General features: G+C 43.6%; 1 protein-coding gene across 2 annotated transcripts in view; it reads left to right on the plus strand.

Annotated features, from left to right (window-relative positions):
* PTPRG (protein tyrosine phosphatase receptor type G) overlaps positions 1 to 27,412 on the plus strand; it is a 727,870-nt gene that overhangs the window by 115,656 nt on the left and 584,802 nt on the right. For both annotated transcript variants that reach the window (XM_077451904.1, XM_077451902.1), the window contains exon 2: positions 15,564 to 15,668. In XM_077451904.1, the coding sequence (XP_077308030.1) occupies positions 15,564 to 15,668 (105 nt within the window). The remainder of the gene's footprint in view (positions 1 to 15,563; positions 15,669 to 27,412) is intronic.

The raw sequence follows: 27,412 nt of genomic DNA on the forward strand, positions 1-27,412 counted from the left end.
CAGTTTTCTTATATCCTGACAAGTGCTCCAGTCCCTGCTGTGGACAAACACCCCCATAATAGGTATTACCACCTCCATGCTTTACTGTAGGAATGGTGTTATTTGGATGGTGAGCTGTATTGGACTTCTGCCAGACATATTGTTTGGTGTTGAGGCCAAATAATTCAATTTTAGTTTCATTTGACCACCTTAAAGAGGAAGTAAACCCTGATGGGTTTACTTCCTCTTTCATTCCCTGCAAAGGCAAAGCATAATGGACTACTATGCATCGCATAGTAGCCCATTATGTGTCACTTACCTGACACAGGAGCCAGCGATGTCACCGCTGTCCCCCGTAGTCCGGCGCATCCATCTTTTCGGTAGGGTCTCGCAGCTCCGCTGCTGTCATTCGGCGGAGCCGCGATGACGTCACTCCCGCGCATGCGCATGGGAGCCGACACGCGCGGCAGCTCCATTGTTGGAAATGCCGCGCTCAGTGCGCCTGCACGCCGCTGTCTACGGCGCATGCGCCATAGACAGCGGTGCCCATCTTCGGGCAAATATCTCCTAAACCGTATAGGTTTAGGAGATATTTCTTGGACCTACAGGTAAGCCTTAATCTAGGCTTACCTGTAGGTCAAAGTGGTTTGTAAGGGTTTACAACCACTTTAAACACACCTTGAAGGTTCTGAGGTGACCTTCAAAGTGTGTTTAAGGTGGTCAAATGAAACTAAAATTTAATTATTTGGCCTTGACACCATATTATATTTCTGGCTGAAATCCAATACAGCTCGCCTTCTGAATGACACTATTCCTACAGTAAAGCATTGAGGGGGCAATATCCTGTTACGGGGGTGTTTCTCTGCAGCAGGGACTGGAGCACTTGTCGGGATAGAAGGAAAAATGAATGGGGCAAAATAACATCAAATTCTTGAGGAAAATCTGCTGCTTTCTGCCAGAAAGTTGTCAATGAAGGTGGTTCACCTTCCAACATGACAATGGCCCAAAGCACACGGCAGCAATGACCACACAGTGGTTGAAGGAAAAAAAGGTGAATGTCCTTGCATGGCCTTGTCAGAGCCCAGACTTAACCCCCATTGAAAATCTGTGAAATGGCTTGAAGACTGCAGTTCACAAATGATCGCCATCAAATTTAACTGAACTTGAGCAGTTCTGCAAAGAAAAGTGAGCAAATATTGCAAAGTGAGTAGAGACATATCCCAACAGACTAAAGGCTGTAATTAAAGCAAAACATGGTTGAACAAAATACTGATATAAGGTGGGCGATCCTTTTTCCAACTCAGTAATTGTTTTCAGATAAAAAAATAGACATGTTGGTGTTCTGTCTTTCACTTGGATGTTAGTAAATATGACTGGATACAACAAAAACTGTGTCTTCATTTCAGGCTGCAAAACAACAAAATGTGATTACGTTAACCACTTAACAAATGCGCTATAGCTGAATGAAGGTTACAGCTCGGGTCGATAACTCTGGGAGGACGTACATTGACGTCCTCCCAGAATCACGCTCCCTGAGTATCTGTGGACCCGATGGATCATGGTAAATGGGCGCTGATAGCGGGAGTTTACCACATGATCGCTGCGATCACACAAACTGCGTCATGTCCAGTTCCTCTCTCCCCTCTCTGTACCGATTGGTACAGTGTGAGGGGAGAGATCAGTTGCAGCATCGCTGAGGGCTAGATCTGTAGTGCCCACAGCGCTGCTCTGTGCCCATCGCAGCCTTATCCATCCTCAGCCATCCATCCATACGTATCCATCCATACTCTGCCATGCTCAGCCATCCCATCCACCCCCAGCTATACCCAGCCATACCCGGCTGTAATCATTCGTGCTCAGCCATCCACATTTATGTCTCAACTATGCTCAGCCATCCCCATCCACAGCTCATCCATCCCCATTCATGCTAATCCGTACCACATCAGTTCTCATCCATGCCACTACAGTGCCTCACAAAAATGTAACAGGTAGTCAAATTAGATTTGAGAAATGTATGCCTCTAGAACACCTGATGCTGCTCCCTGCATGTTGGGCCTCTGTGGCCAGGCTGTAGAAAAGTCTCCCACATGAGGTAGCACCATTCTTGGGAGGAGTAGGAGAATCTAGTTTGGGGTGTAATTTTTGGGATGTACATGCCAAGTGTTAAAAAAAATTGTATAAATGAACAAAAAAAAAGAAAAAAATTCATTTTCATTCCACATTTTCCAAAAACTTGTCAAAAAAACGACATGTTTAAAAAAACTGATTATGCCTCATAGATTATACGGTGGGGTGTTTTCTTTTAAAAATTGTGTCATATTTGGGGCGTTTCCATTGTCCTGGTGCTCCAGGGCCTTCAAAGATGCAAGAGGTAGTTAAATTAGGTGTGTACTTTATGCTCCTAGAACACCTGAAGGTGCTCCCTGCATGTTGAGCCTCTGTATGTGGCCAGGCTATGTAAAAGTCTCACACATGTGGTATTGCCATACTCGGGAGGAATAGTAGAATGTATTTTAGGGTGTAATTTGTGGTAAGCATATGCTGTGTGTGAGAAATAACCTGCTAATAAAATATATTTATATTTTTTAATAAACAACCTCAAGGTTTTTTGTCGCTTTAAAAAAAATCAATTCACCATCTGTTTACCCAGTTAAAAGTGAGCCGCAGAGTTAAAACTGCGTTCAAATCAAACTGCATCAAAAGTTTTCCTGACACAGATTGACTGATTCTTATTGCGACTTTAATGTCAGCACAGGAAGCGTCGCCCACTCTTCTCGGATTACCTCTTAAATTCCCAAGCACGGCTGAAGTGGGCGTCTCAGCCAAGCATGTCACTGAGGTTTTCTTTTAATTGAGGAATAATTTTAAAGGTAAATTGGCTTTGCTTCGTTTACGGGTGACACTAATTACAGCATGCCCAGAGCTGTGCGCTTGGTGGAGATCTGCCATTTCAAGCTTTCCATCTTGACGTGACTGCCAATTGCACAGGTACCGTAATTTCCTCTTTGGTCTGTGCAGTCCTTGAAGAATTAATGCTCAGGAGCAGAAATGTGAGAACTTGGAGGCAACAGAACAGTTCTGATTTTTCTGTACTTCCTAGGTGATCAGAGTCACTTGTCTGTGGCTGTTGGCTATTAATATTTATATTTAAAATATTGCAAGTTTTAAGGGAGAACTCCATCTACCATTGAAAATTTTGTGTAGGAATGAGAATCCATAAGTAAACAAAACCCAGAGTAATTTTTTTGGACTAAAAGTGGTTGTAAATCACTGCAGTAAGACAATTGCATAATGTGCTAGTATGCATTGCATACTAGCACATTATAAAATGCCTTAGAACGAAGCCCTCCAGCAGTGACTGCTGACAGGGTGTCCCAGCTACCCCCGGTCTGTCTTCCGGGTTTGCAGACTCTGGCTGTGTGGCTGGAACCGCAATGACGTCACTCCCGTGTGTGGGAGCCCTCGGTTCCGGAACGGTGCTTTGAGGGTTCTGGCATGGTATGCTGGACCTTCAAAGGGCATGTGTCAGTGACATCACCGGCGGCTGCATCCAGTGTGCAGATCTTATAAACTGTGCTTGTTTAGGAGATATTCATCTTACCTATAGATAAGCCTTATTATTTATAGGCTTACCTGTAGGTAAAAATCACAAAGCGAACTTTGATCGCTTTAAGGTGTCCCCTTGTGATCTCCTCTGGCCAGTTGTTTCTTAGGTCCCCTTGCTGGGCTTCATTGTACATTCGGTGTTATTCTTATTTTTTTTATTTTTTGGTTTATCACTGATTTATATATAAAAGCAAAAAAGTACCAATTTATTAAACAAACTAATACAAAATACAACCCCAGCCCCCGCCCTCCTCCCCACAACTAAACAAATACCCCAAAAAAAAATATTTGAGATGAATCTCTGAGATGAACATTGAAAAACTTCAAGCTTGTCTAGTATAGGAATGTACATTAATTTTAAGGAACATGGCAGCCACTGCTTTGCATCCTTTTTTTTTATCAATTGTTTAGGAGAAGCAGCTCTGTTTATAGTATCAGTAAACGCACATGATAAAAAAAACTATCAAATAGTGCGTTACATACTGTTCATAATCAGTTACTATGAAATGTATGTATTTCTGTATTCTGCAGATCCTTCTGCTCTCTATCTCCCCCTTCTGCCCATGCCCCCAATTCAGCTAGGGATTTTGCCACTGTGGTGGCAACTGTGCACATGCTCAGTTTTCAGTGATTTTCTATTCTGAGTATTTCTGTCTATCACATCTGAGCAGCCCATGGGACTAGGGAGTCACACATGTGGGCGTATACATAGTGGTTGATGACAGCCTACTCCCTCCCTCCCTCTTATTACATGTAGATTAATGGAGGCTTCACCTCCCTCTTATTCTAAAACTGGGTGGAGGGGTGTGACACATTGGCAGAAATCTGCCACAAAATAATAAAGATTTGTTTTCAAATGTATATTTGTATGACAATTTAAAACAGTTTATAGCTATTTTTTTACTCTGTATTCCAAAGGCTGTTGTGTTTTTTTTTTTTTTTTTTTGAACATGTGACCAGCAGCAGAGGACGCAAAGCTCCTCCTCCTCATGTTTTCCTCCAGACTGCAGACTCCAGACAATTCAATTTGCTGTGTTCACATCGCGCAGGCAGTGACGTGGACACCTAAAGAAGGATCCCAAAGAGGAAGTAAATTTAAGAGGGGACAACCCAAAGGTGCAGGGTCATTGGAGATGAACAACAGATTCTGGTTGCTATAGGACACCACACTTTACGCATTGCTTCATTACAGGCATATTAACCACTTGCGGACTGCCCACCGTAAATATACTGCGGCAGGGCGGCCGCTCTATATCAGATCACATACCTAGTACGTAATCTTCCAGGTCTGGGGCACACATTTTGCCGGTGACCCACTTCCGATGTGATCGCACACAGCGGGGGCCCAGCGGGAGGTACCGCGGACTGCAAGTCTCTGAGCACCAGCTGATCAGACAGTACACAGGCATGTAAACAATGCAGATCGCCATTGTCAGAAGGGAAGGTATTGATCCTGTGTTCCTGCAAAGCAGGAACATGGATCCATGCCTTCTCCTAGTCAAAGCACCTCCCCCCCACTACACTAAAACACTTGCTAGGCACACAGTTAACCCTTTATCCCCCTTATGTTTAACCCCTTCCCAGCCATTGTCAGTACAGTGACAGTGCATATGTTTTTTTTTGCACTGACCACTGTATCACTGGCCTCCAAAAAGTGTTAGGTGTCCAGTCTGTCCGCTGTAATATCGCAGTTTTGCTATAAGTCGCAGATTGCTGCCATTACTAGTAACAAAAAAAACTCATAGTTTGTAGATGCTATAACTTTTGTGCAAATCAATCAATATACACTTATTGTGATTTTTCCTTACCATAAATATTGGCCTACAATGATGAAGAAATTCAATTTTTTTTTTTTTCTTTTACATTTTTTAATGGGCATGTTTTATAGCAGAAAGTAAAAAATCCCCCCCCCCCAAAAAAAAGTCGCTCTTTTTTTGTTTATAGTGCAAAAAATGAAAACCGCATCGGTGACCAAATGCCACCAAAAATGGGCGTTGCTTCTGTCAGCTACCAATCGCAATGAATCTAATTGGTGCTAAACATATATATCTTGCCTTTTCTGCCAAAACAGATGTAAAAATTGGCCCCCTCGTCCCTAGCAAAAGGCCAGTTTTAAAAACTGGAGCTAGGAACTGGGTTGCCATGGGCATCTCTTCCACGTTTCCAGCTTTTCGTCTCGTTACTTTGTGATTCCTATGTGATGCAACACTTTATTTTTTTTTATTTTTTTTGTTATCTGTCTTCTTTCGCTAACGTACCTAGGGGGTTAAAACACACACTATGAATATTAATTTCAAGAACATTTTCTTATTAATAATCACAAATTCTTGGCGCCTTTCTATACCTTCCATACGAAACACTCTCGCAGCTTCTTCTCACAACCGTACTCCATTTTGTTTCGGCGCTAACACTTCTGACAACGTAAGGGAAGTGCTAATTGCTTGCTTGGGGTGCAATTTAATATTGGTCTCCGCTGAGAAATCTAGTGCATAATGGTCTGTGTATTAATAATTTGTGATTTCTAAAAATCGCACCCCATTCCTGGCAAATTCTCACCAATCGCTTGACGTCTTCTCACCGTTCTGCCTTCCTTCACTTTCTCCTCTTCAGGAGAACCCAGGAGAGTGAAACACAAGACTTGAGAATTTTTTTTTCTCTTCCTTTTACGCTCCCCCCCTCCCATCCCCCAAACCATTAGGAGAGGAAATTGTTTTCTTTGGCAGAACTGTGATGCTAAAGAAAGAGACCTTTAAATTGTAAAATTACCGAGGAGGAGCCGCATAATTTTATTTTTAAAGTGTAGTCCGGAAACCACGGCTTTATTAACCCTCCGAGTTGGGAGCCAAAATTCCAGCTGCTCTAGAACAATTACGGCAATAGTAGCCCTCTGTATGCCTGCGGTTTGCTGATACTTCATGGTTCGCAATGATGGACTATGCACAAGCTGACTTTATGTATGAGGCTTGTGTTCTGCTCCTCATTACATATGCTTCTCTCCATCAAATTGATGCGTTCGGTCTTTTATAATTTTTTGTACTATTATTATTATACAGGATTTATATAGCGCCAAAAGTTTTTGCAGCGCTTTACAACGTTAGGGCAGACAGTACAATTACAATACAATTCAATACAGGAGGAATCAGAGGGCCCTGCTCATTAGAGTTTACAATCTAGAAGGGATGGTCAAGTGATACAAAGGGGATGATCTACGAAGGAAATTAAAATACAGCTGTTATGTGGAGTAGGCTTCTCTGAAAAGAGTTTTCAGGGATTGACTAAAAGTGTATAAATTTGGAGATAGTCTGACAGATTGGGCTAGGGAATTCCAGAGGATGGCTCAGGAGAAGTCCTGGAGGTGACCATGGGAGGAGGTGATGAGTGAGCTAGAGAGCAGGAGGTCTTGAGAGGAATGACGAGAATGATTAGGTTGGTATTTTGAGACTAGGCTAATGTAGCTGGGGGCAGAGTTGTGGATGGCGTTATTGTTGGTATTTTGAATTAAATTAGTTGGGTGAGTGGCAGCCAATGGAGGGATTGGCAGAGAGGGGTAGCAGACACTGAGCATTTTGTAAGGTGGATGAGTCTGGCAGCGGCGTGGACTGAAGGGGGGGATAGTCTATTTAAAGGTAAGCCAATGAGGAGGGAGTGGCAGTAGTCGAGGCGAGAGATAACCAGGGAGTGAATCAGCAGCTTTGTAGTTTCATTGGTTAGGAAGGGATGGAGTTTGGAGATGTTGTGAAGGTTGAGGTGGCAAGCTACTAGATGAGACTTTTCTCGTCTTTCTTTTCTTTGCACTTTGTTTTTTTTTTTTTTTTTTTTTTTATCTCTACACCCCTTAACGTTCCTGTCCTGGCCATTTAGATTATGTATGTGCATAAGGAATGGATTCCATCTTCCACACAAGCAAGGTAAATGGAGGAATCCTTCCCACACTGCCATTGTATTCATGCAGCGGGGGACGACTCTGCTGTCAAAATACACTGATCTGTGGCTGCAGCTGAATTAGCTGCAGCCGCTGATCGACAAAAGTTAAGTTTTCCAATATTCATACCCGACAGAAGTTGATCATTACAGTGGAAACAGCCATGCATTAGAGCTGCACAATTTTGGATAAAATGAGAATCACATTTTTTTTTTTGCTTAGAATAAAGATCATGATCCTCTCACAATTCTTTTTTTGTATAATGTGAAAGATGATGATATGCTGAGAGTGTAACATCATTTTTCACATTATACAAAAAAATGGGCTAAATTTCCTGTTTAGTTTTTTATTTATTTAATTAATTGAAGTGTATTTTTTCCCCCAAAAAAAATTGCCTTTGAAAGACCGCTACGCAAATACAGCGTGACATAAAATATTGCAACAATCACCATTTTATTCTTTAGGGTCTCTGCTACAAAAATATATATGTTTGGGAGTTCTAAGTAATTTTCTAGCAAAAAATACTGGTTTTAACTTTGTAAGCAACAGGTGTTAGAAAAAAGGCTTAGTCTTTAAGTGGTTAAGCTGACCTCATTGAGAGACTGAAGTTCATCCCTTTGAAAAGAACCACATTTTTTTTATGTCACACGATATTACCATAAAGTTAATTTTAATAGGCACAAAAACGCAATAAATTTCCCAATTTTCTGGTAAAATATAAAAGCCAAGGTTGCACGAGGCAAAGTCCATCAGTATGGAAACTCACAATAGAGATGGACAAAGTGCCAGAGTTTTCTCATTAAAGCGGAGGTCCGCTGATTTATTTTTTTCAAAAGTCAGCAGCTACAAATTCATTCATCTGCTGACTTTTAAAATGAAGACCTACTTACCTGTCCAGGGTGCCCGCAATGTCGGCACCCGAAGCCGATCTATCCCTCGGCTGTTGAGTGCTGCTGCTGCCATCTTTGCTAAGGGAATCAGGAAGTGAACCTCAGTTCCTGGTTCCCTGCTGTGCATGCGCTTGTGTGTCTCCCAGAAGACGAGGGGGGAGGGGTGTGTAAGGTGCCAGAAGTGGCGTAGATACCCGCGGGTGCCTCGGATGCCCAGAAGTGGGAGCAAAATACCTGTATTAGACAGGTATCTTCTCCCTCCTCCCCCCTGACACCGGAGTGAGGGGGGGGACACAACCGGAAAAGGGTACGTTCCATTTTTGGGTGGAACTCCGCTTTAATTATCCACAAATACAAAGTAAAAAGGTGTATAGGTTATGCCTTTCCTTGTGTTTGATACAATTAAGGGAAAAAAATCACTTTTGATCGCCGTGTCTCTTTTTATAATGTTCCGAGGATGCATTTACAGGAATTTATTGCATTTTCTGTGCTGACTACAAGCATTCTACCTTCATAATCTATAAATTGTTTGTGGCCACATTTAATGTTTTGCCAACAATATGTTGACAGCATATGCGATAAAGCAGAATGTCTTTAAGATTTAACAGTTTTAGGTTTGTGTTTTTTTATTTTTTTATTTTTTTTTAGTGCTAACCGTAACATTTTAAGAGTTTGCAATCCAGTCTTAAAGCAGCAGGACGCTCTGTTGTTCCAGTTTATGGCCTGCGTTGTCTTGGAAGTGATATATCTCAAGTGGATTTTACTCTATGGATGTCCTGGGCAGCCATAAACTATACAGCTGTGGTCTAGGCTATAGCGCAATGTCTCCTGTTGCTGGCTGCGTTGTATTATTTGTTGCTGCCAATAAAGAGAGCCATTATGTGGAATATTTACGGCCTCGCAATCTTCACTATTTTAGAACGTTAATTGGCTGTTAAGAACATGTTTAATCGCTTTACCATATATTTGTTTTCTATAGCAGCTTTTTATCTTTTTATTTGTGTGACAACTCAGCTCCAGCCAAAACTTTTTATTTTTTTGGCTTTAACAAAGTGGGAAGAATTGGAGCTTTTTCCACTGGTTTAAATAGTTGTCCCTTGTCTCCATAGAGATTTGCCTTCCCTTCCTGTACTGTGACCTGGAATGAAAGGAAATCTTCTTCATGGTGACCCTGAAAGCAAAGAAAAGTACATTTTGGTTGGCGTTGGACTTTACCTTCCGTCTCGTTTTTTATTCACCTTTTGCCGAGTTCCTCCACCACTCTGCCGAGGCCCTCTCCATGGACCCATGCTTCTGGGTTTGGAGAAGCCTGACCTTCTAAGATGCCATACTTGGAGCCGAGTAGCTGCTACCAAGCCTGAACAATGTTGCCTAAGAAGGGTCTCCTTGTCTTTGTACAAGTTCTAACTTAGTTTACACAGTTTTTTACTCTTGATTCTAATTCAGGAGCATAGGTTTAGTCCAAACCAAGGGAATGAATACAGAATGGTTTGTGTCTATGTTGGTTTAGGACAGTGGTCTCTAAACTGTGGCCCAGTGGCCAGATGCAGCCCTTTGCTTGCTTTATCCAGCCCTTGGACTATTTGTCCCATGGACACCAACAGGGAGGGACTATACCTCTCATTGACACCAAGGATGGAGCTCTGTTCCCTCCCACTGACACCAATTATAGGACATACTTCATTTCACTGACCAACAATGGGCACATTTTTCTCCTACTGACAGCAACGATGGGGCATTATTCCTTCTACTGACTGCAACGATGGAGGATTATTCCTTCCACTGACATCAACAATGGGGCACTATTCCTGTCATTGGCCAGAATAGGGGCACTATTCCTGTCATTGGCCAGAATAGGGGCACTATTCCTATCATTGGCCAGAATAGGGGCACTATTCCTGTCATTGGCCAGAATAGGGGCACTATTCCTGTCATTGGCCAGAATAGGGGCACTTTTCCTGTCATTGGCCAGAATAGGGGCACTATTCCTGTCATTGGCCAGAATAGGGGCACTATTCCTGTCATTGGCCAGAATAGGGGCACTATTCCTGTCATTGGCCAGAATAGGGGCACTTTTCCTGTCATTGGCCAGAATAGGGGCACTTTTCCTGTCATTGGCCAGAATAGGGGCACTATTCCTGTCATTGGCCAGAATAGGGGCACTATTCCTGTCATTGGCCAGAATAGGGGCACTATTCCTGTCATTGGCCAGAATAGGGGCACTATTCCTGTCATTGGCCAGAATAGGGGCACTATTCCTGTCATTGGCCAGAATAGGGGCACTATTCCTGTCATTGGCCAGAATAGGGGCACTATTCCTGTCATTGGCCAGAATAGGGGCACTATTCCTGTCATTGGCCAGAATAGGGGCACTATTCCTGTCATTGGCCAGAATAGGGGCACTATTCCTGTCATTGGCCAGAATAGGGGCACCATTCCTGTCATTGGCCAGAATAGGGGCACCATTCCTGTCAATGGCCAGAATAGGGGCACCATTCCTGTCATTGGCCAGAATAGGGGCACCATTCCGGTCATTGACCAGAATAGGGGCACCATTCCGGTCACTGGCCAGAATGGGGCACCATTCCTGTCACTGGCCAGAATGGGGCACCATTCCTGTCACTGGCCAGAATGGGGCACCATTCCTGTCACTGGCCAGAATGGGGCACCATTCCTGTCACTGGCCACAATGGGGCACCATTCCTGTCACTGGCCACAATGGGGCACCATTCCTGTCACTGGCCACAATGGGGCACCATTCCTGTCACTGGCCACAATGGGGCACCATTCCTGTCACTGGCCACAATGGGGCACCATTCCTGTCACTGGCCACAATGGGGCACCATTCCTGTCACTGGCCACAATGGGGCACCATTCCTGTCACTGGCCACAATGATGGGGCGCTACTCCTCCCCCTAATACTAAAGATAGGGTATTGTTTACTCCCACTGATGCTGAAACTGTTCTGAAGAACAATACACTTGGCCCTTTGTTCAGAAAGTTTGGAGACCCCTGGTTTAGGACATTCATAAAATGGCTCTGCACTGTAGTCAGGGGTAGGGAAATGCTGTGATCTCCAAGTATATAAAGGTTTTAAAACCATGTTGACTTATGACTTTCGTGGCATGGCCCTGTTTTTTTGGGCAGGCAAAGGAAAGCCCTACTTACTGTTTCAGGTAAAATTATAGTGCCATCAATTTACATGCAAACTCCAAGCAGGTAGTGTCTTGGTTGGGATTCAGCCGACAACCTTTTTCTGCTAGGCAGAAGCGCTAACCACTTAGCCACTGCGTTGACCACTAGCAGCTTAAAGTGGTTGTAAACCCTCCCCCACAACTTTGTTCCATGTAAATCAGCATAAAAAACCCTAATGAACACTGCTTGTAGATACCTCCTTACTTGCTTAGTATTGCTGTAATCCTTTTTGTTCTTTAGAAAAACGTCACTGAGCATGCCCAGATCTCCCCTGATTTACGGCACACTCTGTCTTATTTATTTATCAGGACTTCCTACGGCACAACACTGATATGCCAGGAGGCTGCTAATCACTCAGCTTCCTCCTACACACCATGTGACCTCACATAGCGTGCAAACCAGGGAATGGGACAGCAGTACTGCAGTCTTATCAGCTTAAAGCGGGGTTCCACCCTAAAGTGGAACTTCCGCTGATCGGGACCCTCTCCCCCTCCGGTGTCACAATTGGCACCTTTCAGGGGGGAGGGGGGTGCAGATACCTGTCAAAGACAGGTATTTACACCCACTTCCGGGCATAGACTCCCGTGGGAGTCTGCGCCATTTCCTGTCCTGCCGCGCTGTCTGCTGGGACACACACGGGTCTCAGAGACAGCGCGGACAATTCCTATTTCGCTGCGCGACTCGCGCATACGCAGTAGGGAACCGGGAAGTGAAGCCGATACGCTTCACTTCCTGATTCCATCACCTAGAATGGTGGCGGCAGCAGCCGAGAGCCGAGCGATTGATCGGCCTCGGCTGCCGGCATCGCTGGACCCCGGGACAGGTGAGTGTCCATTTATTAAGTCAGCAGCTGTAGTATTTGTAGCTGCTGGCTTTTAATATATTTTTTTCCGCAGTACAGTCCCTCTTTAAGCTGATAGGACTCATACAGGCAAACGCTAGGTAATCAGCACAAGTAAATACTATGAAATAAAACAAGTCAGCTATGAACAAGGAAGCAAGGTTGCCATAGAAACTTTGGATTGAGAAGGAGGCTTGGTTAACAGTACAGGAAGTGCTCAGTGTAAGGGCGGAAATACACTCCACTGTGGACTAACAATTAGTTAAGATTGCTCTGCCTTACCCCTGGAAACAAGTTTTTTAAAGTTTCTTTAAACAGTAAGTAATATGCGATTTGGGCTGGATTACAGTGGCTATAGTTTGATAATTACTTATTATAATGGACTAAATGAAAAGAAGCATCAGAGTGGGAGAGTTTACGTCCTCTTTGGACAACTGAAAAACGTTACCAGCATTTTATGAATTATATATTCACTTCTAATCTCCTGTCCATAATTGCATGCCAACATGGCTGCTTGGTGGCGCCATTGTCACAGCAGAACAACAATTTAAGACAGTGCTGCAAAAGGAGGTTTAGACTGCAAAGAGGGAACCGTAACCTTCCATATTATATAGTTGGTAAATGATATAAAGAAAAAACTTTGCACGTCAAAATAGAAATCTCTTTATGATATCCCTCTTGCTAGAGAAGTACATTTGAAACAATTTTTGTGTGTTTGTATCTCAGCGGCACTGCCTGCGGTGGCCTTTTATTTAAGCATAGCGACAGTTTTTTTTTTTTTTTTTCAGAAAAAAATAAAAACTCCTTTTACCTCTATGGAGCTCGTGTGAAATTCGGTCAGCTGTAAATCTTTAGTGAGCAGAATCCGAGTCTGTAGATTGTGTTCTCAAAATGTGTATAAACAAAAACCAGATGTGAAAAGGACAAATTCTTTGGAGGAGATCCTCAGGGGGATGGAGTTGGCTTCTTTTATTTATGTTGCATTCCATGGCGGAATATCGTCTTTAGTAATTTCACTAAAGGGAGTAGGAAACTCTCTCAGCTTAGCTATAGGATGACTGATCAGTGCTGAGGGGTTGATCTCGGCGTTTAGTAGAACGGGCACTTAACCATAAGTCACATCCTTGTTCCCAGTATATAAATAAAACAGCCTCTACATCTACTGATAGTCAAGGATTTTAGGCAGCTGTTCGGCATTGGTGATCACTCGTTCCCCAGTGCTGGTCTCCGTGGGGCACTAGAGCAGAGGAGGAGCCAGAAGCACCGCTGGGGGACTCAAGAAGAGGAGGATCAGGGCCCCCTCTGTGCAAAAACCTTTACAACGCCTTTAAGTATATATCAAATGCAAGATCTGCATAGGTGTCCTGGTACCGCTGATGATGGAAAATCAGGGCTGGAGAAGTTGTTCTGGGACCCTGTGTACATAGGGTGGAAGTGTCGGCTTGGGGGTGGACCACCTCTGCATCTCCTCCTGCACTGTTAGCACCTCCAGTGGCTGTGATTATCATCGTGGGACCAGGAGACCTGTGCAGATTTTGCATTTGAACTGTATTTAGACCCCTTTCACACTGAAGGTGTTTTTTCAGGCGTTTTAGCGCTAAAGATAGTGCCCGTAAAGCATCTGAAAAACGCCTCCCATGCTTCCCCGATGTGAAAGCCTGAGTGCTTTCACACTGGGGTGGTGCGCTTGTGAGACGTTAGAAAAAGTCCTGCAAGCAGCAGATTTGGCATGGTTTGAGCGGTGTATACACCGCTCCCAAAATGCTCTGCCCATTGAAATGAAAGGGCAGCACTGCTGAGGTGCCCACAAAGCGCTTCAGCAGCGCCACAACAGGGGCGCTATTAACCCATTTTTCGTCCGCTAGCGGGGATTAAAAGCGCCCCCACTAGCAGGTGAAAAGTGCCACTAAAACAAAGATAAATTGGCCGTGGCTGCGTGTGAATGTGAGTTCTAACATTTTTTATAAACTGTCCACTAGATGGCGCTTTTACCTTTCTACACACTGTGATTGAGACAGGAATCGCACCGCATTCTATTCAAATCACAGTTCATTGCGATTTGCAGTGCGATTTGTAGCAATGTAAATCATACCGTATCCGTTTTAGTATCGGGGGCATTTGTGCGGGTACCAATACTCATGGAAATGCTTAGTATCAATGCCAATATCGGTATCTGTGCATCCTTCATCTACCTCTTATCTGCCAGTTGTGTGTTTTCTTTTTTTTTTTTTTTTTTTTTGCACTTCTTGTAGATTCACATAGGACAGTGATGGTGAACCTTGGCACCCCAGATGTTTTGGAACTGCATTTCCCATGATGCTTCACTACACTGCAGAGTGCATGAGCATCATGGGAAATGTAGTTCCAAAACATCTGGGGTGCCAAGGTTCGCCATCACTGACATAGGAGGTCAAATACAGGTCAGAAGAGATCGACAGCAGGATTATTACATCTAATAATCGGTTAAAGGGGTTGTAAAGGCTGCAGGTAAAGAAGAGACTTTTACGAAGATAAAAAGCCTTGTTTGTGCAGCAGCCCCCCCCCCCCCCCCCCCTCAACACTTACCTGAGGTCTCTCTCTGTCCAGCAATGTGCTTGAGTGTCTCAGCCATCTGCGATTCTGCCTTCTGATTGGCTGAGACACAGCAGCGGTGCCATTGGCTGACGCTGCTGTCAATCAAAGTCAGCTAGTCAATCAGGGGTGAGAGGGGGCAGGGTCATGTCGGGGCTCCGTGTCTGAATAGACACAGAGAGCTGTGACTCGGCTTGGGTGCCCCCATAGCAAGCTGCTTGCTGTGGGGGCACTGAACAGGAGGGAGGGGCCAGGAACACAGAAGAGGGACCCGAGAAGAGGATCCGGGCTGCTCTGCGCAATTTCTTTGCAACAGAGCAGGTAAGTATAACGTGTGTTATTTTTATGGGGGGGGGGGAAAAGACTTTACAATCCCTTTAAATCGTTATCCCAAAAACTGATCTGAAGTGTAAGCTGAATGCTCCTATTACCATACACACATGCCCTCATATTCATAACTGCTGAAGTTTACCAATGTCATTGTTTATAGAATGCAGAATGAGCAGCTATGACAGTAAAGTTGGCTAATGAAATGTATTTTTTATTCTTGTCATTGCAGCGTACACAGAGGGAAACGTGGGAGCGCTACATGAAAACAGGCATGGAAGTTCTGTGCAGATACGAAGGCGTAAAGCGTCTGGGGAACCATATTGGTCCTATTCAGGTACTATCTTTAAGAGGAAATGTGTATTTTACTTGTCATTTTCTGCTGAGTGGTTCATTTAGTCAGGAAATGATATGAATGAAAGTATAACCCCATGAGAAGGGCATCCCTGGATGGAGATAGGAGTGTAACAGTTTGTAGTATTATACTTGCCTAATTAAAGGACACGTACGCTCACGTGTTCTGCCCCTTTTCTCAGACCTGACTTAATCCTCACTCTCCCCTCCATAGATGTATTCTTGCCGCAATCCCAAAAACTGCGGCCTCTGGTGTTGGTTTACAACCAGCTCCACAAGTCTCCCAGTCCTGACCACACCTACATATAAGGGGGCAACTGGGGAAAATTGCCCCCGAGCCACCCCTGCCAGAGGGGGCCCCAGATTAGAATTGCCACCTCATCCCTTTAAACCCGAACACACATATGAATTACACAAGTTCTGAGGCTAATTTTCACAATCTAGATTGTAAGCTCTAATGAGCAGGGCCCTCTGATCCCTCCTGTATTGGTTTGTATTGTAAGTGTACTGTCTGCCCTCATATTGTAAAGCACTGCGCAAACTGTTGGCACTATATAAATCCTGAATAATAATAATAATTTAATGCAAATAAGGCACCAAGTGAGTTTTATTACCACCTTAACCTGTGTAATTAATGTGTTCAGTTTTAAAGGGATGAGGGGGTAACCCTGCCCCAGATTTGCTTTAAGAAAAAAAAAAGTAAGAATTAAATTCACAAAGTGTTTGTGGGTGTCAGGATATGGAAGAGTTAGGCCTGACTTCAGAGGCAAGAAAGGGATGGGGGCTTCTGGCAGTTTTACATTTCAGCTTCTTATATTAATTTACTGTTTGAGATGTTTGTTTTAATATGACTGTGTTGTGGAATTTTACAATTGGAATTGATTACGAAAAATAAGTGGGTGGGAAAATTTTGAAACCTGTTGGAAAGTGCCAGGCAACAGCCCCAACCCTATTGTGTAGGACCGAAGGTATTGACCAGCATCGATTTTTTCACAGTGAGAGACGAGAGAGAAGCGCACTACCCACTTGACCCTGATTGGTTTCCGACATTGATTGAATAGGGTAAAACTTGGTTAGAAAATTGTACACAAATTTACGAATGTGAGACAAGCCCTGGATCGGAATTCAGCCAGAATGACGGTTTTGGACTAAATTGGCAGAGAGTAGAGGACTCTCCTTCCTTGCGTGTCTTTCACCGAGTGTGATAGAGAAGGTGGCTCTTAACCAGTGGGGTTTTTTCAATTTCCCAAATCCTGTCATATAATTAAATTTCTATGTTGAGGGGCCCCCAAACCAGAAGCGCCCTGGGCCCCCTAAGGTCTAAACCTGGCACTGTACATGTTACAGCCCTATACACGTCTATACTGCTGTGTCCTGAAGCCTTAGACAGTCCCATAAAGGTCTATTAGGCTACAATGGGTAGGGATGGCCAGGACACTATACTGTATAGATTTAGAAGACTTGTAAACTATGATACACTATATTGCCAAAAGTATTGGGACACCTGCCTTTAAACGCACATGAACTTTAATGGCACCCCAGTCTTGGTCAGTAGGGTTCAATATTGAGTTGGCCCAACCTTTGCAGCCATAATAGCTTCAACTCCTCTGGGAAACAAGGTTTAGGAGTGTGTCTATGGGAATGTTTGATCATTCTTTCAGAAGTGCATTTGTGAGGTCAGACACTAATGTGGACAAGAAGGCCTGGCTCACAGTCTCCGTTCTAATTCATCCCAAAGGTGTTCTGTCGGGTTGAGGTCAGGACTGTGTGCAGGCCAGTCAAGTTCCTCCATCCCAAAGTTGCTCATCCATTTCTTTATGGACCTTGCACTGGTCCAAATAATTTGGTGGAGGGGGATTATGGTTTGGGGTTGTTTTTAAGGGTTTGGGCTTGGCCCCTTAGTTCCAGTGAAGGGAACTCTTAAGGCATCATCATACCAAGACATTTTGGACATTTTCATGCTCCCAACTTTGTGGGAATAGTTTGGGGATGGCCCTTTCCTTCCTATTCCAACATGATTGCGCACCAGTGCACTAGCAGGGTCCATAAAGACATGGATGAGCGAGTTTGGGGTGGAGGAACTTGACTGGCCTGCACCTCAACCCAATAGAACATCTTTGAGATGAATTAGAGCAGAGACTGCGAGCCAGGCCTTCTCTCCAACATCAGTGCCTGACCTCACAATTGCGTTTCTGGAAGAATGGTCAAACATTCCCATAGACACACTCCTAAACCTTGTGGACGGCCTTCCCAGAAGAGTTGAAGCTGTTATAGCTGCAAAGGGTGGACCAACTCAATATTGAACCCTACGGATTAAGACTGGGATGCCATTAAAGTTAATGTGCGTGTAAAGGCAGGCGTCCTAATACTTTTGGTAATATAGTGTATGTGTTTAATGCCATTGTTAAGCATTTTGTTTAGTAAAGGTTTGCTTCCTTCCGTGGTTGTGGACTTTTGGTGCATTGACACAACAACAGTATTCCTTATTGCTGTGTGGTGTTTCATATTGATACGGTGTTGCAGTACATTACTGTGTCACTATCGGGAGCGTGCTATATTTTAGCTGTCATTGGTGCAGTGTGCGGAGAGGAAGTCTGATGGATACCAGGCTCATGGTGGTTTAGTCATCTTTAAACTACAGTGATTAAGAAATGCTTCAGACCTTTTATATCAAAGTGCCTGAGGAATAAGCAGTACTTATTTACAGTATGCTTAAAGCAAAGGGAGACTGTAGTTGGTTATTATAACAATTCTTCTTCTAGACATTTGGATGCCTGTTGCCAGTTCCTTGAGTTTGTGTGTGCCACTTTATGCGTTAATGTGGCAACATCCATGGACTGTAACGTCTACGGCGCTGTACTCCCATTTATACAATGGTCATTTCAATTGCACATATAATTAAAAGGTACAATGTAACTTTTCCTTGTTTTCGAAGAATAGTTTTTTTTATTTATTTTTGTTGTTTTTTTAAATGTTTATGTGCATATGTTTATTATTGCATTTCATAATCACACTTGTGAGTTTGCCCTCTAGTGGTCACTTTTATCGTAGGAAATGGGAACAGGAATCTTGCTTAACCACTTAAGGACCAATCCTCTTTTTCAGATTTTTTGGTAGAAAATTACTTAGAACCCCTAAATGTTATGTTTTATTTTTTGTTCTAATACCCTAGAGAATAAAATCTGTCACACCGTATTTGTGCAGCAGTCTTACAAGCGCACTTTTTTTTGGAAAAAATATATTTTTTTAAATTAAAAAATAAGACAACGGTAAAGCTAGCCCAATTTTTTTTTTATATTGTGAAAGAATGTTACGCAGAGTAAATTGATACCCATAATGTCAGACTTAAAAATTACGCTCGCTTGTGGAATGGTGACAAACTTTTACCCTTAAAAATCTCCATAGGCGACATTTAAAAAATTCTACAGCTTGCATGTTTTGAGTTAGAGGAGGTCTAGGTCTAGAATTATTACTCTCTGTCTACCAATCATGGCGATGCCTCACATGTGTGCTTTAAACACAGTTTTCCTATGCGGTCGCTACTCATGTATGCATTCGCTTCGACATGTGAGCTCCGCAGGGGGCGGTTAAAAAAAAAAATTATTTATTTTACCTTTTATTTATTTTTACACTGTTCTCTTAACCACTTGCAGACCGGACCAATTTGCTGGTCAAAGACCAGACCCCTTTTTGCGATTCGGCACTGCGTCGCTTTAACTGACAATTGCGCGGTCGTGCGACGTGGCTCCCAAACAAAATTGACGTCCTTTTTTTCCCCACAAATAGAGCTTTCTTTTGGTGGTATTTGATCACCCCTGCGGTTTTTATTTTTTGCGCTATAACCAAAAATAGAGCGACAATTTTGAAAAAAACGCATTATTTTTTACTTTTTGTTATAATAAATATCCCCCAAAAATATATAAAAAAACATTTTTTTCCCTCAGTTTAGGCCGATACGTATTCTTCTACATATTTTTGGTAAAAAAAAATCGCAATAAGCGATTATTGATTGGTTTGCGCAAAAGTTATAGCGTTTACAAAATAGGGATAGTTTTGTAGCATTTTTATTAATAATTTTTTTTTTTTTTTTACTAGTAATGGCGGCGATCAGCGATTTGTATTGTGACTGCGACATTGTGGGGGACCCATCGGACATTTTTGGGACCATTTTCATTTATACAGTAATCACTGCTATATAAATGCAGTGATTCCTGTGTAAATGACACTGGCAGTGAAAGGGTTAACCAGTGGGTGGCAGTGTAGGGGGTTAAGTGTTCCTAGGGGTGTGTTACTAACTGTGGGGGGGTTGGGCTTTCATTTAGTGAACACTGATCTCTGCTCCAATCACATGGAGCAGAGATCAGCGTCACTAGTTGCTAGGAAGAATGGAAAAATGTTGTTTACACAGCATTTCCTCCATTCGGCCGCTCCATGAGACGATCGCGGGGATGCCCGCGGCGATGGAGTCCGCGGGTCCCGCGACCGGACTCACGTGGGTCCCGACCAGCGCGGAGGCGCGCCGCCAGCGGCGCGCTCCCGATGGCAGGGCGGCATTGAATATTGGACGTACCTGTACGCCAATATGCCTGCCCGTGCCATTCTGTCGACGTACATCGTCATGCGCTGGTCGGGAACCGGTTAAAAAAAAAAATTGTCACTTTTATTCCTATTACAAGGAATGTAAACGTCCCTTGTAATAGAAAAAAATAAGCATGACCGGACCTCTTAAATGAGATCTGGGGTCAAAAAGACCTCAGATCTCATATTTACACTAAAATACAATAAAAAATAAGGCCCTGTAAGCTACATTTTGACGTCGCTTCTGCCCTGCAATGTTATGGAGACCGGTGGGGGCCATCTTCCCCTCCCTCCTCTCCATAACCAGCAAGGAAGAGGATCTGGTTGCCTCTGCTACTGCCAACGGCTCCGGTAAGTGGCTGAGGGCACCGGAGCGGGGGGGGGGGGGGGGGTTGGGGGGGTTTCAAGGGGGTATCAAGGTTTCAATTGCTTTAGGGTGGGTTCACACTGGTGCAATATTGGATATCACATGAGATACACACTGCTGTGCAGATCAAATGCGATGTCTGTCCAATCCAAATGCAGCCATACAGATTGGCTGAATTCTCTTCGCATTTGCAACCAAAAGAGTGCAGGACCCTTTCTTTGGTCCGCACTGGAATCGGATCGCTTGGGTTTTCACACTTATGCAATCCAATTCCTGCACCATTTGGCAGTTCGTACTGCGATCTGCGAACCGATCTGGGGGTGTCATTAACTTGGTATTGACACCCGCAGCAGTTGGCATAGGGCAGTGTGAACTGTCGGCAAGTGACGCACTGGAATCGCACTGGTTCCCGCATCGCATATATGTGAACCAGGACTGTGGGAAGTTTTCTTCTTTCCTGTCCCGGTGAGCGGTTTCTATGCGTGGCCAACATACGGCATCTGCAATACAAAGTCGACACATTTCCTTTTTTGGAAAGTTTTTTGCAAAGTTTCAATAAACTTGCCGATATTCTGTAGAGGTGCAGAGGGCTTATTAATTTGTGAAAAATAAGTGAGAGCAATTATCACATCCTGGGGGTCGCTAATAACTGATAACTCGTTTGTTCCTTACAGAAGACACTGGAGAATTCATGGCCAAGTTTGGACTTTGTCTTCATGTCCCTGATGAGTTAAAAAGTTAAAAATATCCTAACGGGAAATCGACAAAGCTCACACAAATTAATGTTCGTATTCAACGTTTCCAAGTGCAGTTTGGCTACACTGTTTCTTGAACACGGTCTTTAGTGAACTTGGCTTCTAACAGTCTAATGTAATTTATTTTTTGCTATGTGGGCTGAGCTTTTTTTTTTTTTTTTTTTTTTTTGTAAGAAAAAAAAAAGCCTTGTTTGTAAGCCTTGCTGTAAATGCCATATACCAAAACTCCAGTTTAATTAAAGAGCAACCCATTTTGTGTCACCTGTTCTTTATTGCCGTATGCAAAAGTGCGCACGGGGGTGGATTTACTAAAACTGGGGAGTGTATAATCTGGTGCAGCTGTGCATGGTAGCCAATCGGCTGCTAACTTCAGCTTGTTCAATTAACCACTGGCACCACCGAGCCTCTTTTTTTAGATGTGGTGTTTACAAGTTAAAAACAGTTTTTTGCTAGAAAATTTACTTAGAACCCCCAAACATTATAAATGTTTTTTTCTAACATCCTAGAGAATAAAATAGCGGTCATTGCAATACTTTCTGATACACCGTATTCGTGCAGCGGTCTTACAAGCGCACTTTTTTTTTGGGGGGAAAAAAATTTTTTTATTAAAAAAATAAGACAACAGTAAAGTTAGCCCAATTTTTTAAAATATTTTGAAAGATAATGTTACGCTGAGTAAATTAATACTCAACATGTCACGCTTCAAAATTGTGCCCGTTCGTGGAATGGCGACAAACTTTTACCCTTAGAAATCTCCGTAGGCAACGTTTAAAAAATTCTACAGATTGCATATTTTGAGTTACAGAGGGGGTCTAGGGCTAAAATTATTGCTCTCACTGTACCAATCGCGGCAATACCTCACATGTGTGGTTTGAACATCGTTTTCATATGCTGACGCTACTCACGTATGCGTTCGCGTCTGCACGCGAGCTTGGTGGGACAGGGTGCATTAAAAAAATTATTTTACTTTTTTTTTTTTTTTTTTTACTGTTTTTAAAAAAATTTAATAAAAATGGTGTCACTTGTATTCCTAGTACAAGGAATGTAAACATCCCTTGTAATAGAAAAAAAACATGACAGGACCTCTTTAAATATGAGATGTGGGGTCAAAAGACTTCAGATCTCATATTTACACTAAAATGCAATAAAATTAAATAAAAAAAATTGGCATTTAAAAAAAATTAACAAAAAATGGCCCTTTTAAAATGGCTATGGGCGGAAGTGACGTTTTGCCGTTGCTTCTGCCGTGCAATGTCATGGAGACGGGTGGGAGCCATCTTCCCCTCACTCGTCTCCATGCCAAGGAAAGAGGAGCATCCGATCGCCGCTGCCGATGGCTGCAGTAGCCGGTGGAGGGCACCGGGGGGAGGGGGTGTCCTCTCCTACCGCCGATAAGTGATCTTGCGGCGAATCTGACACTGAGACCACTTTTATCTTGAAGCGGACTTCGGCCGAACAAGAGGATACTGGGGTTATGGCAGCTAGCTACTGCCATAACAACGATATACCCCGTCAAAATAAGGACGTATATTGGCGCGCGGCGGTCAGGAAGTGGTTAAGGTTTGACCCAAAAAAAAAAAAACTTGGCTGCACCAGATTTTGCACTCCAGTTTTAGTAAATCAACACCATTATTTAGTTGCCTAATTCAAAACTGCAACTCCTGATGTGCATACAAGCAAACCTTTTTAGCTTTAGATGCAAAATTGCTAACGGGTAGATTGTTTGGCAAAAAAAAAAAAACAGAACTTGACATTAGATTCTTGAGAATTTTTTGTTTCTGTATTGTGTATTTCCCCATGTTTTGTGACTTTAAAATGCTGGAAGTACAAATACCTGTTCCTATCCCATTGTGCTTCGAACCTCCTGTGGGAGCTGACAGCATAGTGCCTTTGCTGCAGTGAAATGTCAGCCAACAGTGTCAGCCTGCTGGACTATAGAATACACCTATCCATCTATCACTGCTCCTTACTGTCCCACTTCACATGCATACATCAATGTCTTTCCCAGCAAAACAAAACTGCTGCCTTGAATGCCGACTGTATGTAAGGAAAGGGCTCTTGGGAGAAGTAGTTCTGGGGGCGTGCCTGTGTCAGTAGGAGCTGAACTCCTAGCAGTAATTTTATAGTTCTGGTGATGTCTCAGGGAGTAATAAATACCGCTACTCACTACAAGGACAAAATGAAAATAAGTGTTTGTGAATATGCTGTACAGTGGCAGAGGGGGGGTTGGGTATAAATGTAAAAAAAAATAAAAAAAAATATATATATATATATATATATATATATATATATATAAAATCATTGTGCCTATTTAACAAACTACACTATGGGGTCTGTTTATAGAAAACAATTCATAGAAATGTTCCAAGTGAATGAGCATGCACATTTGTTCTGTGCAAATAGGGGCAAAAACAACGAATATTCATAAGGGTCCTTTCACACGGGGCGGATCAGATCTGATCCGCCCCGTGGATATCCGTTTGCTCAGCGGGGATCACTCCGCCGATCCCCGCTGAGCAGGGAGATGACAGCTCCGTCTCTGCACACTGTGCAGGGACAGACCTGTCACAGCGCCACTCTCCCCTATGGGAGATCGGATGACGACGGACCGCAGTGCCCGTCGTCACCCGATCCGATCCGCAGACGGATGGAAAAATAGCTTTTTCCTCCGTTACACCTTTTCGGATCGGAGCGCGTCGGATGTCAGCGGACATGTTACCGCTGACATCCGACGCTCCATAGAGCTCTATGGAGCACCCGTTCAGGTCCGCCTGAAAAACTGACAGGCGGGCCTGAACGGGACGTCAGTGTGAAAGGGGCCTAAAGCTTTTTTTCTGAGCTGAACAAAAAAATAACACCTTTGGAAACTAGATGGTGCTCAGTATCATATTTTCTTATAATTCACCATCAAGTGCAGGGGTTAATGACCTTTTTCCACTTAAGGGCCGTATTTGATGTATATAAATGCAGGTAGGTGCCGCATTCATCTTCTAATAAATTAGATAATAATCCGAAATGCTGATGTTATAAAGGGAAAATGACCTTGCTGCACATTTAAGATGTTTTTTACTTTATAGTAGTGTCCTGATCCCTATCCTTATCTCGATCCCTATCCTTATCTCGATCCCTATCCTTATCTCGATCCCTATCCTTATCTCGATCCCTATCCTTATCTCGATCCCTATCCTTATCTCGATCCCTATCCTTATCTCGATCCCTATCCTTATCTCGATCCCTATCCTATTCTCGATCCCTATCCTTATCTCTATCCCCATCCTTATCTCTATCCCCATCCTTTTCCCTATATATGATCAACAAAATACAAGAAACTTACACAGCCCCCACATCTCTGGACCCCTTTACACTACACAGCCCCTGCACCTCTGGACCCCTTTACACTACACAGCCCCTGCACCTCTGGACCCCTTAACACTACACAGCCCCTGCACCTCTGGACCCCTTAACACTACACAGCCCCTGCACCTCTGGACCCCTTTACACTACACAGCCCCTGCACCTCTGGACCCCTTTACACTACACAGCCCCTGCACCTCTGGACCCCTTTACATTACACAGCCCCTGCACCTCTGGACCCCTTTACATTACACAGCCCCTGCACCTCTGGACCCCTTTACATTACACAGCCCCCGCACCTCTGGACCCCTTTACACTGCACAGCCCCCGCACCTCTGGACCCCTTTACACTACACAGCCCCCGCACCTCTGGACCCCTTTACACTACACAGCCCCCCTCCTCGCACCTGTGGACCCATTTACATTACACTGCCCCCCTCCCCTGCATCTCTGCCCTCTCCCAAAGCTCTGCCCTTTCCTTCCTTGCCCCATGCAGAGAGGGAGACAGAGCAAAGGGAGCTGAATGAGAAAACATACAGCAGTGTATCTCTCCCATGTTCTCATTCAATTTCTCCTCCATCCAGAGTGGGGGCACTCTAATAAAGGAGATGGGTTACTGGCAAAATGACCAGGTAAAAACAGAAGGAAAAAAGCCTAAGGCCCCTTTCATGGGGGTTTTGACATGTCCGCGCACACACGCTGCTATCTAATCCTATCCTGTCTGCCAAATTTTCCATCCGTCTGGTGGATTGGATCGGAGGAAAATGGACTGGAGGTTTGTTTTCAACCAATCTAGTCATAGAGGAGAGGTCCATTTCTGTACAGTGAATGGAGATAGACCTGTCATCTGTCTGCTCAATGGGGATCAGCGGATTGATCCCTGGCTAAGCAAAGCGGAGTCTACTAGGTAAACCACCATGTGAAAGGACCCCCCAAAAAATAAAAGAAAACGGAGGCACCCACAACATCTAATGATTGGTAAGCTGCAATAGATTACATTTTTGGTTTTGGGTTTCATGCTGCTTTTAATGGAAAAACATGAATCTGTCTTATGTAATGGCCTAATAACAGTCATTGTTTTGCCTCTATTCGCACAGAAGGAATGTACATACAATTCCATTGGGTTGAATTGCTATGCAGATTTTTTATAAGCACACCCCTTCCTGTTCATAGCTGATTGGCATTCAGTTTGGAGAAATAATTTGTGTGATTGGCTGCTATCGTTGCCCACTGGCCGCCTTATTGAACAAACCTGTTATTGAATAGTTTGAGAAATTAGCGTAAAGCGATTTTGTGTCACTGGGAGAGAGCAGATTGTTGGGTTGGATATTCACATGAAAAAGTTTTTTTTCTAGTCGGCGGATTTGCCGAAGTGCAGGTGGCATCATATTGCTGGGATGCCTAATAATTTCTAGTTACACCCCCTGAAGGCTCTTCATTCTGTCTTGGCAAAGTTGCTGATAAGAAAGTAGACACCTCTCCGGGGACTTCGCTAGGCCATGCTTTCCTACATGTATATTTCATTTTGCTGAATGTGCTTCAAACGTCAAGGTCCTACCAGCAGACAGCACAGCTGAATATATTTCTTTCTGCTCCTTAAGCGAAGTGCTGTCAGGGAATGCTGTGCTGGTATATCAATTGAAAGGGCAGAAGACCATGAAAAGCTCTTCATATTTTCATTACATGCCAAAATACGTCTCCTACATAAAACAAGGAATCCGGCAACTAGCTCACCAGGATAATGACCAATGTATCAAGGACCTCAAATGCAGAACTCAAGGTGTGTTTTAATGAATATTTTATTACTGCTGTGTTTTTGCAGCAGTTGGAAGATATTATTAGGGGTCGACCGATTATCAGGAGGGACAATATTCACTTTTTGGTTTTGAAGAATCGTCATTGGTCACAAATTCACCAATATTGCTTCAAGGGGTTGTACCGGGGTGATGCATGTAGCTGCAGGCATCACCCCGGTACTATTCTTCAGAGCGGATAATCGGCTTTCTTGTAATAACAACCAATGCAGCTTAACAGCCGCTTGGCTGTTATTGCACGCAGCGGGAGGGGACTCCACCCCCCTCCCCCTGGATCTCCCATCCCACCGGGAGGCCCCCAATGACCAGCCGGTACGTCTGCCGGCTGGCCGGAGACTTGAACAAAGCTGATCTGGCTTTGTTAAGGTCTCGGATCTAGTAACCCAGAAGCAATGTTATGACATCACTTCCAGGCTACTGGCATCCTAAAGGCACCAAAAAATAGAAAGTATTCAAAAAATGGCGATCTTGGCATTTTGAATACTGGAAATTACTGGAAAAAATACTGGGGGGAAAAAAGTGATCTCTGCTTCCCAGCCGAAGAAACAGCAGTGTTTACACCTGCCGATGCCAGACGTGATGTCATAAAGTTGCGCCCGGCCTCCGAAAGTCATACAAGTAGGAAGATTGCCAGGGACCACCTGGTCTGGTGTATTCTCTATGGTAAACGGTCCCCAGCCGATTCATGCTCCAGCTCACCTGTGCTATTGGCAATCATCAGAGGCATGCTTTAAAGTAAAATAAGGAAATGTAATGTATTTTAATATCATTTACAACTGCATTTAATTTTAATTCTTAAATATTTGCTAAACCTTTCTAGAATTGAATGATAAAAATATCTTGCATAATAATTTAGTAA

The sequence above is a fragment of the Lithobates pipiens genome, unplaced genomic scaffold (assembly GCF_037356315.1).
Source record: "Lithobates pipiens isolate NorthernLeopardFrog02 unplaced genomic scaffold, aLitPip1_a1.2 Scaffold_23, whole genome shotgun sequence".
In the NCBI taxonomy this organism is placed as follows: domain Eukaryota; kingdom Metazoa; phylum Chordata; class Amphibia; order Anura; family Ranidae; genus Lithobates; species Lithobates pipiens.